At 36.6% G+C, this 12,640-nt stretch overlaps 1 protein-coding gene across 2 annotated transcripts in view; it reads left to right on the forward strand.

The window, feature by feature from the left end:
• DOCK2 (dedicator of cytokinesis 2) overlaps positions 1-12,640 on the forward strand; it is a 193,714-nt gene that overhangs the window by 8,322 nt on the left and 172,752 nt on the right. For both annotated transcript variants that reach the window (XM_042790158.1, XM_042790159.1), the window contains exons 2-7: positions 1,477-1,560; positions 4,564-4,604; positions 7,323-7,378; positions 7,533-7,629; positions 9,796-9,944; positions 12,024-12,159. In XM_042790158.1, the coding sequence (XP_042646092.1) occupies positions 1,477-1,560; positions 4,564-4,604; positions 7,323-7,378; positions 7,533-7,629; positions 9,796-9,944; positions 12,024-12,159 (563 nt within the window). The remainder of the gene's footprint in view (positions 1-1,476; positions 1,561-4,563; positions 4,605-7,322; positions 7,379-7,532; positions 7,630-9,795; positions 9,945-12,023; positions 12,160-12,640) is intronic.

Below are 12,640 nucleotides of genomic sequence, written 5' to 3' on the forward strand. Positions count from 1 at the left end.
CTCCTTATATTTAATGATTCCAGCCTTGCTCTACCCAATCAGGAGGAACTGGTGGGAAGGCCTCTTCATGACAGTGAAAATAAGCACTTATTTTTGGTCCAATAAGCCTCTTCATTCAATCTGAAATCCTTTCGAATTTCTGTTCCAGAAATACAGTGAATGTAACGATGGCAGAAGAAACAAGAAACACAATTTATGGAACACTTGAAAAAGTGAAGAGGATCAATCTTCTTAGCTGTACATTCCTACCTTAGTAATTTTCATGAAAGGCAATTTAATTTGAGACTTTAAACATAACTTTAAGTAAAATGTGTCATTAATACACATTTTGGCCTAGCAGAGATAAATATCCTGCTATAGGAGCCTGGAGGGGGGAACAAACAGGATGCAGGTATATCTTAAAGGTAGGCTCAGCTTTATAGATCAGTTTACTCCTAGTCCAAAATACTGCAAGTTTGGATGCTCTGTATGTGTGGCTGGACTGGGACACTCTTGAGAAAAGAAAACTCTGCTGACTGAAACCTTTACTGCACAGCAGAGGTCATGTTTAGTGGCTAGTGTACTGTTCCTACTTGTACTGTCTAATTGTGGTTTCAGGCTGACATATTTTAATCAGTTTCCCAGTGTGATACTGGCTTCAGTAACTACTTCTACCCTGTAATGCTATTGTACAAGTTTACAACCAAGCCCATGAAGAAAAAACAGACAGAAACAAATGCTTACTGTAGCAGCCCACATCCTGTAGAATGTAAGAACTAGTGAAGAAGCTTATTTTCTTGAATTCTTTCTGAAACTTAGCTGTTTCTTAACCACATATAGATAAGCTTCTGATTAGAAGACTTTTAAATTCTGCTGCTCATGTGTTCTCTTCAGAGTGATTAAATACAGAAAATTATGAAACTTTCTACTGTTTTCATATGAAACAGTTTCATGTTAAGATGAAGCATCTAAACCCAGGAAAGAATTCAATAAAATCAGTTTTCATGTGTGCCTCTGTGCCCCTTCTCACCAACACTGCCATAAATTTCTATAAACTGTGCACTTAAAGTCTTAGACCAGTAGACTAACAGTTCTCCAGCACAATGAATATTTATATATTGAAGACCTTTATCTAAATAGGTGCTCTTAAATCCTGTGCAGAGCAGTTGTTACGAATAGATAGTTTTAATGCATATGCTTGTTTGTTTGATTGGGGGTGGGTGGGTGGGTTGTTTTTGCTTTAGGGTTTTTTTTTGTTTGTTTGTATGTTGGTTTGTTTTTTAGCACTGGCCATTTTTTCAATACCTTTGCATTTTCACAAGAAGAGAGATTGAATAATAGCAACAGATGAACCTTCTTGATAGAATTATGGTTCTGTTTTTTTATTCTAGTGTATTTATCCTAGTACCAGAATCTCAATAAACATGTGTGGTTTTCAGTTTAATTGTAGTGTATGGCTGTACTGAAAAACAGTGCTTTTGTCCTTTATTTTTTCAGCTATATACAATTTCAAAGGCACAGGAGTACCACAACTACCTCTACAGATTGGCGATGTGGTCCATATCCTGGAGTCGTGTGAGGGTAAGTCAGTTGCCTTTGGGCTATAGGTTTCTCTGTGTGAATAACTTAATCCTTTTACTTCACAGCAGTTTTTCATGTTACCTTAGTTGTCTAAAGCTCTTATTTGTATTGGTGGTGGTGTTCTATTTTTGAGAAAGGACCTGTTCGTTTTTGGAGAGCGACAATTGTAATGTTACAGTACGTGCGGTTTTTTTGGAAAGCCATTACCAAAGAAGTAAGTCACGGTGAATGCAGAATTTGTGAAATTCCTGCCAGCTTGTAATGTGCCTGATGGATATTACATTAGATTTGATTGAAGTTTTAATGGAATATATTTTTGCCTCTAAAGATTTGTTGCTAGGAGATATTCAGCACTCAGTCATCCTATAGTATAAGATGGAAATATAGTACGTTAAAATAGTCTGCGGGTCAGCATGATAGAAACGTATCTCAAAACTATTCAACTTAGTGAACGTGATAAACAGCAGAAGTCCAAGTCAAGTCATGCGTGAGAGACAGACAATATGCTGATCCAAACTTACGTAGTTGGTATGTGGAGATATCTGACCATCTGGTATAAGTGTAAAATAAGTACAAGCAGTGGAAGAATAAGCAAACATAAAATTTTATACATTTGTGAAGCTGAATTAATTGATAATACTGTAGTGATAGTGTATTCCTCCATATTGATTTGATCTGCACCTTCACAGTCTTATTGAATTCTCTCCCAAGTCTGCCAGAGGTACTAAAGTTTATACGAGTGTAAAGCAACAAGGATGCCATCATTATTACTAACTCAACAGTTTGATATCTGCAAATGTCATCGTAATAGTAATTTATGTTTCATCTGCAGTGATGTTCTTGACCAAGTAAGGGTTTAAAAAAAAAAAAAATTGAAGTGCCTCAAGCTTTGCAGAATGTATTGTAAATTTATCTTCTTCAACCTACTTTCACTGTCAGCTGTATCTTATTAACTGTAGTTATGTTAAAGGCCAACTCCTGCATTAGGCAGTTACGGAGACAGCTCAGTGCTGAAAGACACTTGGTATATTGTGGTCATAAAGCTGCAAAGAATCTGAAGGTGTTTGAGCTCAGCCCAAACCACTTCACAGAGTTCTAGGTGATTTTCCATGGAAACAACAAAGTATTTAAGAGCATCTGAGAAACCATACCTCCAATGTTTTGGAGCATATAAGCATATTTTTTTTCTTCTTCTATTTGTAAGAGAAATTCAAGATCTCTAAGCATCAGTGAAAATATTTGTCATTTATCAGACTGTTAGGCAAGAGATCCATCTCTCAAAGTCATAAGTAATGATTCATGTCCTGTCCTAAAAACAATGAAAGTTTCTCATAGTTCTTTAAGCCTCCACTCTAAATGCTTTGGATAAAAAAAAAAACAAAAAAAAAACATGGCCAAACCAGAGACCACCTCATCCCTATATTATCTCTGTTAAATGCTGAAACAGCATTGCAAGTTTCTGACTCTGTGGCACGTTTGTTGTCAGGTTGTCAGCCCAACCTAGCAAGTTAAGTAGTGATCTTACGGGGTTATTTTTTATCTCAGTCTTTCCTGAATTCTCTGCCCTTAACACGCTGTCTCATAGCTTGCTTTATGAAATAAGCTTGTCAGTGAAGAAGTGGAATCTTTCTTATTGTGCAAGTGAGGAAGTTCATCTTTTATCAGCTATCATAAACGTATGCTGCCAGCTGCAGCTGAAGAGTAACCAACAGTAACAGGTTTTTTTTTCTGTACATATTTTACATGCTATTTTAGCTTGTTTTGTGTGCAGAACATACATGTGCAGCTACAGCAAATGGGATGAAACAGATTTTACACACTTGGTTGCAAATTGGAGATTATGTGCAAATAGTTCAGTTACAGAAGTGAGTTGGAATTTTATCGTAGAGAAGATATTGGAAAAATTCTCAGTGCTGAAAAACCTGGAAAACACCTGTCCTGAGACATCTTTTGAGATCAGTGATTCTCCTGTGACTTTTCGCATTGCCTTTCTAACAGTAGTGTTTGGGGGTTTGGGATTTTTTCTTTTTTATGCTTTGGTTGCATGGGTGAAATACCTGTGCTGTGTTAGAAATTGGGAGAGAGAAAAGGTGGTAGAGAAGAGATAATATCTGTTCATGAAATTATAGTCAGAAAATGTACACTTTTAGTTATAAAATGTTTTCTTTGGGGTGAAATAGAAGTATTCAACAGAGTTGAGTACTGTTGCTGTGCAGGTGATGTTTCATGATGGAATGTGCACACAGTTGACGTGGCTTCTGCTGTAATTAGTAAGGTTGAACTCCTCCCTTTATGTTCTTTGTAGAAGCTTATTGTGACTTAACTGGGGCATAGAAGGAACAAAGTCTGCATTAGTATTTTAACTGCCACTACTGTGATCTTGCAGTGTTCTTTCAGAAGGGGTTTTGAGTTATGAACGGAGCAGGAGCCTCATAAAAGCCCTTTATTTTCTTGAAGTTCTAACTTAAACTTTACACTAGGTGTAAAGGTTTTTGGGTCCAAAAGCTATAACTCCTCATGGCAGAAAAATGGCTTTCATTCTTCTTACATTCAAGGAAGTTGGATATATAACAGCTGTGTACCATACTGGGTTAATACTAAACCTAGAACAAAACGGGAAAAGCTTCGTGGGCTATTCAGTATCATGAGTGATCTTGGTTGAGAGAGACATATATGTGTGTGTATGTATATGGTATGTTACATTACAAAACATCTTATCCTCCTGTTTTTTGTGGGAGGGTGTTAAATTCTGTGTAAGATTTACTGCATTTACTATGCAAGACTTAAAATTAGACCATATAACAATACTTGCTAATGTGCAAGTAATGCTAAATATGCTTCCTGATATTCACTTTACTTTCATCTATGTATTTTTTTTTTATTTTAAAATATCCTATGCTAAATAGTTCTTATGTGAAACAAACCCCATGACTTTATTATCTCTTTATAACTTTATCTTTATACATGTTCTGTCACACTAAGTGCACTCTTTATTCCTTCTAGATTGGTACAAGGGTTATCTAGTAAGACATAAAGGATCAGAGGTAAGATAACACTATTCATTTATATGAGACTATTTTTAAGAAATCAACCTATGAAGTGGGTTTTTTAGTATCTCTGATCAGTTAGTCCTACTGTGAAGTCAGCTCTCTCCATTATCGTTCCTTTCAAGATGAATAAAATGATTATCATTTGTCCTGAACGATATTGGTAAATATTAGAAGTGAGGACGGGGAGAAGCAGATCAATGAAATAAAAATTACTGTGGCTTCAGGTTAACTGACTGATGCAGACATTATTTGAAATAACTTTCTGAGTTAATTTACTGCTAAATGTGTCTGTTTATGCACTATTTTTCTAAGGAGTCTGTAGGCTACATTCAATCAGAACCACTCCCATCAGACTTAAATTCTTAAATATATCTCTAATGTACAAAGATCATATTAATAAAAAAAGTCAGTATTCTTGTACTTAAAGATGGAAAGCCACAAATTAATAGTTTTTACCCTGGGTATGATGACTCCTGAGTTAGGCAGCAAGGAAAGTACTTCTTAGTTTCAGATGCACTTCTGTAGAAGAAAACACATTTTTTTGACACTTGGTCTTAGTATCACATTGTTTTTGGGAGCAGCAACGTGAAGGCATTTGAACTTAGAGATTCATGCCTATATTCAATTAAAAATGTTTGGTGGAAATTGCTTGTTTGTAGCCTGGAAAAAGAATGTATGAAACCTTCACAGCTACTTAAAAAGGGATGTCTGGGGAGCAGAGTGACAGTGGTTGGCAGAGAAAAGACGCCATCAGAAAAAATCAGAAGTCTTGTCTATTTCTCCTTTTTCTTATTTTCTATTCAATGGCTTGTAAGTATTAGCAATAACTTGTAATAACTTAGAGCAACTAATTTGTGTCTATTTTCAAACTGTATGTGAAAGTAGAATATTTTAGTTTCTTTTTAGAAGTAACAGATGCTTTATTTAGAATTTTACTTTATTGCCTAATGACTGCACATCCTAAAAGACAGAGGAATGAATAACTATTTGCAGTAGTCATGAAGAATTTTCTCTAGACTTCAGACTGTTGTTTCTCATGTTCTATGAGCTCCAGTACAACTGCACAGTACATCTTATTTGCTTGCTTCCATTTCCAGCTCATCACAGATGAGGTGGAAGCCAGGCTAGTGATAAGGCAGTTCACAGTAAGTTCTCAATACATCATGGTATTTCAGTGGAAGTTACCCAGAGTAGTTACTATCAGCTGGTTGATCTGCAGTAATTGAGGGCGGATATGAGAGAAGGGCTAACCATCCTCCCATCCTGTCCAATACGATAGCTGACTTTTAAATATTCCTTTGACATCTCTTTTGTCTCAAAATGCTATTGCTGTTTATTCTAATAACAATTTTATTCTTAATTTATTAAAATATACTCTAAAACTAAAAAGAGAAAATATTTACCAGAACTAACCACTTGTAATTAATTTTTAGTATTTCTAAAGGGTTTCATCAAGGTCAATATGCATAACATGTTTTAAGAAGTATTATTAATTTCATATACTAAGATTTCACTAAATTTACTATGAATGGGACCTTCTTTTTTACTTTGCTTCTTCATGGACTCTTTTGAACCTAAATCTTAATGAAAAATTGTGGAAGTGGTAAGACGTGATTGTGTTTTGATTAAGATCCAGTGTTAAAAGCATATGACAATAAAAGCTGAAATCTGAGAAAGACTTTGTAAAGTATCACATACAGATGTCAGTTATTGAACAGAGAAGAATCCAAGAAAAACCTAGCTTAATTACCATGAGTAGGTTTGGTAGTTAATGTGAGGGCTGTAATGGATAGATTGATGGTCAAACATTCCTTTAGGATAACTTAAAACTTCTCAGTTGTTGTAGAGCAAGGACACATCACATCGTTTTGTCTGGTTACCATTTTTTATTTTTAAGACCTGTGTAGAAAAACATTGAGAATGTAATGAAATCTGGTGTTTACTTTGCTACATCTTGCTGGGCATCTTACTGTATGGCCCCAGGTTACAAAATAAGACGAGAATCTCAGTTGCAGTGGTGCCACAAATACGTAGGAGGGCTGAGAGTTTATGGCTTTACCAAGTGTCTCCCTTCTCGGTGCATTGCAAATGAAAGGTCATTCTTTTTTCTTGAAGCAATTTTAGTCTTATGCACAGTGTTCTTGGCTCTTATGCTTCAAAGTACATTTTGAGTTTACTTTCATGTCAGTGGCCATTTTGCTATTCACCCTGAGTGATTTACTCTGTCAATATTCCTTTCACTAGACATAATGATCCTGTATCAGTGTCTCTCCTTTGATTTTATAATCAAGCTGATCTCTGAATTAGACTGCATTTTTTTTTTCCTAGAATGGGATATGTATGAGCTCATGCACAGAGAAAATGTTTCTTTAATGTATTTACACTGTAGACACTGTTTTATGTGGGAGTAGATGGAGGACAGGGGTGGAAGATAGTGTTTCTTACGAAGAAATAAAATTCTATGCATTCTGTGTTTGCAGAAAAGGATATCACAAAACTTGTATTATTTGTCTGTCAGACAGAAGTGCATCTAGCTGGATAGAAAACTAGACAGGCAGAAGTTAATTTGGAGATTATGGTTTATGTTCATAGCCATAGTTTTATGAAGAAAATTTAGAAGTGGGTTTTGGAAAGCTCTCATTTGTAACTTAAGTGTTCTTGGAGAATAAGAGTGAATTGTGGTTCGTTTTTTTTTGTTTTCTCTTTCAACAGGGAATATTTCCTAAATCTTTCATCCACATCAAGGAAGTTACTGTTGAAAAAAAAAGGTATTGAATTTAACTGTTTTATTACAGTAAGGCTCTTGGCTGCTAAATAATATATTTTAAAGCATTTATGTGCCTTAAACACAGTAACTATAACACAGATGTATAAAACTCAGATATTCTTTCTCATTTTGTTAAATTTTCTTCACTTCCATAGACATACAGAAAATATAATACCTGCTGAAATTCCTTTAGTTCAAGAAGTTACTGCTACGCTCTGGGAATGGGGAAGCATCTGGAAACAGCTTTATGTGGTATGACACTTTTGGATGCCATGTGCAGCCTGTTAATTAGTCCTATTTATGTGTATTGAGGCTTAGTTCAAATTAGTGTCTTTCCTTAGATGCAGGGCAGGATCTGAGAGGATTTCAGAATTACTTCTTCCTCACTGCTTAGATATTTACCATTTTCTTCGATGCCTTTAAATTAAAATGCTGATTTACTGCTGCGGAATGGTCTAGCTTCATGCCTTTATGAGTATCGTGTACATGACAAATTTTTCAAAATTATTCTTTGTAGAGTTGGCGAGTTTCAAGGTAGGAGTATCAAACATAACTAAGATGCATTTGAAAAACATTGACCATGTTCTTGGGATGATAGAACAAAAGTTGTTCAAGGGTTACTGGGAGAATGTAGCTAGAAACAAGTGGCAATTTCAAGAAGTCAGTGTTTTTAATTTCAATACTTGATTTTCGATTACTGTTGTGGTTTGAGCCTGGTCAGCAGCCAACCACCCCGCAGCTGATCACCCACCCTTCCCTCCCCGACCTGGGAATGGGGGAGGGAATCGGAGGTGTAAAGGGAGACTCGCAGGTTGAGATAGGAACAGTTTAATAATGGTAATAAAATGAAAACAATGACAGTAATAGGAAATATAAATGGGCAATGCACAGTACAATTGCTCACCACCAGCTGACCAATACCCAGCCCGTTCCCGAAATACCAAGATCCTGCAATTGCAATACTGGAAGCCAGAGAGAGAGTCCCCCTTCTCGACCACCCCTCCTCTGTATAGTAAGCATGACGTTCCGTGATATGGAATATTTAATTGTGCCCTTGTGCATGGGCAGGACATGGGGAGTTAGAGATTCCTTGAAATCTCAGTAGCAGCTGAAAACATCAGTGTGCTATAGGCATTCTTCTCATACCAAACCCAAAGCTGAATCTAAAACACAGCACTATTCTAGTTCCCAAAAAGGAATATTAACTCTATTTCAGCCCAAACCAGGACAGTTTCTTAAAGGAAAACATATTTTTTCCCACCTTGGAGAAAACCAGTTTCTCCTGTGAGCACTTTTGCCAATACATGAAAGTGCAATGAAATCGGATGTATTAGTCGAAATGGCCACTGCATCAGCATCTGTGTTTCTTGTAAGCAAGCAGCCTGCACTCATGGTGGCCTTCTGCATATGCCTGTAATGCCTACACTGTAGTATAGAACTGGAGAAGTGATTCATAATTTTTTTTTTAATAATCCTTTTATTTTAATTGGACCTGAAATATTTGTGCAGGCCTCAGCTATCCTTTATATAGAGACCAAACCTTATTTAGAGTATTATACCTGTCCTTGGACTACAAGACTGAGGGATAAAATTTGAACTTGAAGGATAGAAGGCTAATTTTTACATTTGCAAAATCATAGATATTTCATATATTGTAACCCTAGATTAATCCCTACTGATTCTAGTGACTTGTTTATGAATTTTTGGCCAACAGACTTGGGTTACAGAGTTGACTGGAAAAATGTCAAGAGAAGGTGAAATGTCTGGTATCTGAGTAATGTCTTCTAGCAGAAAACCAGTTCCAACAACTTGCACTGACTGCTTCAGGATCCCAGCCGTTGGATTTTGCTTTTTCTCTGCTGGGGCAAAGAAATCTTGAATGTGGTGTAGTTTTTCCGCATTAATATATTTTCCACAACATGTCACTTCTTAGTCTTCCACTTCTTAGAAGTCAACAACTAAAACCTTTCTTGTTTCAGTGAATGAGATTGGAACTGCTTTTGTGATTTATGCATTCTCTCACTTTTCTCCTCAATGCATTAATGCCATAATGTTATTCCTAACATGCTCTTATCAGTGTCTCACACAGAAGTAAATTGCTTCTATAATGTTTTCTCTTGATGAGACTTAGGGAACAAATTTTAAAACAGCACAATTAAATAAAACAAAAATGATATAATTTCCTATCCCCATACAAACTGCTTAAATTTCATGTCATTTCTCTATGGTTAACATGGGAGATTCTGTCCTTAACAGTTTGTGGAATGAGAGGATCCAGGAAGTACTGGATAAGTACTCTGCCTAATTCTTGCTCCTGCAATCGTTTAGCATTAAATATTACACATCCTTTAATTGTCAAGACCAATGTTTCACTTGGACTTTGAAGCTTGAAACCTATTGTTTTCTTTTATATATTAGACAAATAAGAAAGAGCGGTTCCAGCAGGTGCAGTCTATGATGTATGACTTAATGGAGTGGCGGTCACAGCTTCTGTCCGGGACTTTGCCAAAAGATGAGCTGAAAGAACTCAAACAGAAAGTCACTTCCAAAATTGACTATGGTAACAAGTAAGTGGGCCATGTTGCTTCCGGAAAACGCATTTTATTGTAAAGCACCCAACTAGAACAGAGATGGTGATAAAGTTTTCCTGTCTGCAGTTTTGTGAGTCATTAATGTGAGAGATAGACATATTGAATCTTACTTCTCAAATATCTCCCTGTTAATCCTGTGATAATAGTAGAGACCATGTTGACGCTTCTCATAGCAAATCACTTTTTCAAAATATTAATTTATTTGTTAATTACAGACATATGAGCTTGTCAATTGTACAGATTTGAGGTCAGGTAACTAACCTTTATATACATGTAACATCAGTGTACTCAGGACCCAAAACTTGTCCATCCTTCACAAACACCTCTAGTAGCCTACCTCTAGTAGTGTTATGCTACCACTTCAGAAGTGGTGCTGAGAGACCTTAGTGTGGTGGATGAATAGGAAGAGTCTGAAGCATACAGAGCCTTTGCTAAGGGCACCACACCGCCACCCTACCCCCTACAATTTACTAGGGAATTTCCAGGCAGAACTCTGGGTCTGGTAGTAGAAGTGAAACTACCATGGATAGAACAGCTCTTTGACAAAATGCCTTGTCTGCTTCTTGCTAATGAAAAGTCACTGCAACACAACACGTTTGGCAAAAATGGGGTGATGTGGGGTGAAATGGTGTTCTACCATCTGATGAAATGAGGAGAGAGCTTAGTAAACAAATCTTCATAGTATTGGTTTTATAGGCATTGGAATCTGGTCATAAACTGTATTTAGCTATTGCAAGTGACTGTGGTTATTGTGGCCTGAAGGTCTATATGCAGCTGAAAATCTTCATTTGCTTGTGGCTAGACACGAACACTGACCATGGGCTGTTACAAAACTCTTAACTTGTTCTCTGTTATGTGGATGCACAGATTTCTGATAAAGTCTGTTCTTACAGAACACACTATGTATCCTGATACACTGTGTAGAACTGAATGGTCACTCCAAGACAGATTTAACTTCTAAATGCTTCAAAAAAGCCTATATCTGATTAAGAAAACACTAATGTTTCTTTGCTTTCAGACTTTTGTTTTAAACACTCTTCTTTCCAAATTGTGAGACAATAAACTTTTTCATTTAGAGGAGTAGGGTTGGAAGGGATGTTTAAAATGGTTTGGAATTGTATAGAGGAATAGTATATCCATGTATATATATATATATATATATATAACTATATATAGATGGTATTTTTGAGTGCCTCAAAGTGTGGGGTTGAGTTGTAATGTATGAAGGAAACTTGCCAAAATGTGGAGAAGGAATAAAGGGGAATGACAATGGAGGCTGAGTGGGTCATTGTGGGAGAGGAGATGGAACACCACATCAGGAGGGATTGCAGATAATCACATAAGGTGATGAGGACAGCCTGCAGTGTGATACAGACAGCTTCAAACAACAGGCCCATAGGGGTGGCCAGTACATTTTAGAAGTTGTGAAAGGTGCAGTCTGTCATGGAGTAGACCAATTTTAGAGGGGGGTGGAGGAGTGAGATACTGGATGGGCAGGAAAGGGTATCTCTTTGCTGAGGTGACACCATAACAATGTGGGCAAGATCCTGTAGGAGGTATGGAAGTAAGATGAGTTTTGAACATTGAGTTAAAAAACAAAAGAGCAGAAGGAAGAAAGGCCTGATTTGTATGAGAGCAAAGGAGAACAGAGCGTAGTAGTTAGTTAAGTAACAGGACTGGAAGAGTAAGAGAGCAACATAAAAGCAGAAGGTAACAGGACAATCCTATGCATCTTGACCACAAAGGTTATATGTTAAAAAGCAAGAGATGAAGACTGGTGGATGTCATTGAACATGGTAATTCTATTTTATGTGATAGGCGTTTAAATGCTTTGGTGACATTGCTATAAATTTGTAAAATGGATAAATACTGTACAACAGCTTGATAAGAAAATCACAGGGTTGAGATAAATTTTTTTTCAGTCAAATACTGTTGCATGTATTTAAACTTCCTTTATTGTTTTAAAACTTGAAGCAGTTCATTGTGCATTGTATTTTTTCAGCTTTATTGTTATAAAATGAAATAACCCTGCTGTTACACTCTGTATTTTCACAGGATACTTGAGCTAGATCTAATAGTCAGAGATGAAGATGGAAATATCTTGGATCCAGATAAAACCAGTGTCATCAGCCTATTTCATGCACACGAAGAAGCAACTAATAAAATCACTGAGCGAATTAAGGAGGAAATGGTAGGAATGACTGGGCAAACTTAATGCTTCCTTTACTAAAATCAAAATGAAAAACCAGTACAAGCATTGAAGGATGTAATCTCCTACCATAAAAGTCTGTGGAAGCTTTTGCCTCTGACTGAACTAAGAGTAGATTCACGTTAATGTGTTATAAATATGACTAAGCCTCAAATTGAGGTAGTTGCATTTGTGCACTGGCTTCAGGCTGAGGGCTAGGTTGAAAGCCTATGTCTAAAGCTGGTTCTAAATCTGTACTTGGCTTCCTAAATAGCAGTATGTCTCCTCATTCCATCTCTGGGCTACTCAAGAGGTCAATTCACGTAGTGAATACTTGGAGTTCGGGCTGCAAGCTATGAAGAACCCAAGCTCTTTTTTAGAAGGTCTTGTGACAACACTAGTTCTTCACAGTGTGCTGCTGCTTGTTAGTTAGGCTGATGGAGTTGACTTTAAGGTCAGTAAACAGGAACTGAGGTGAACTCAG

Source organism: Tyto alba, unplaced genomic scaffold, assembly GCF_018691265.1.
Source record: "Tyto alba isolate M040663 unplaced genomic scaffold, T.alba_DEE_v4.0 Super-Scaffold_17, whole genome shotgun sequence".
Classification (NCBI taxonomy): domain Eukaryota; kingdom Metazoa; phylum Chordata; class Aves; order Strigiformes; family Tytonidae; genus Tyto; species Tyto alba.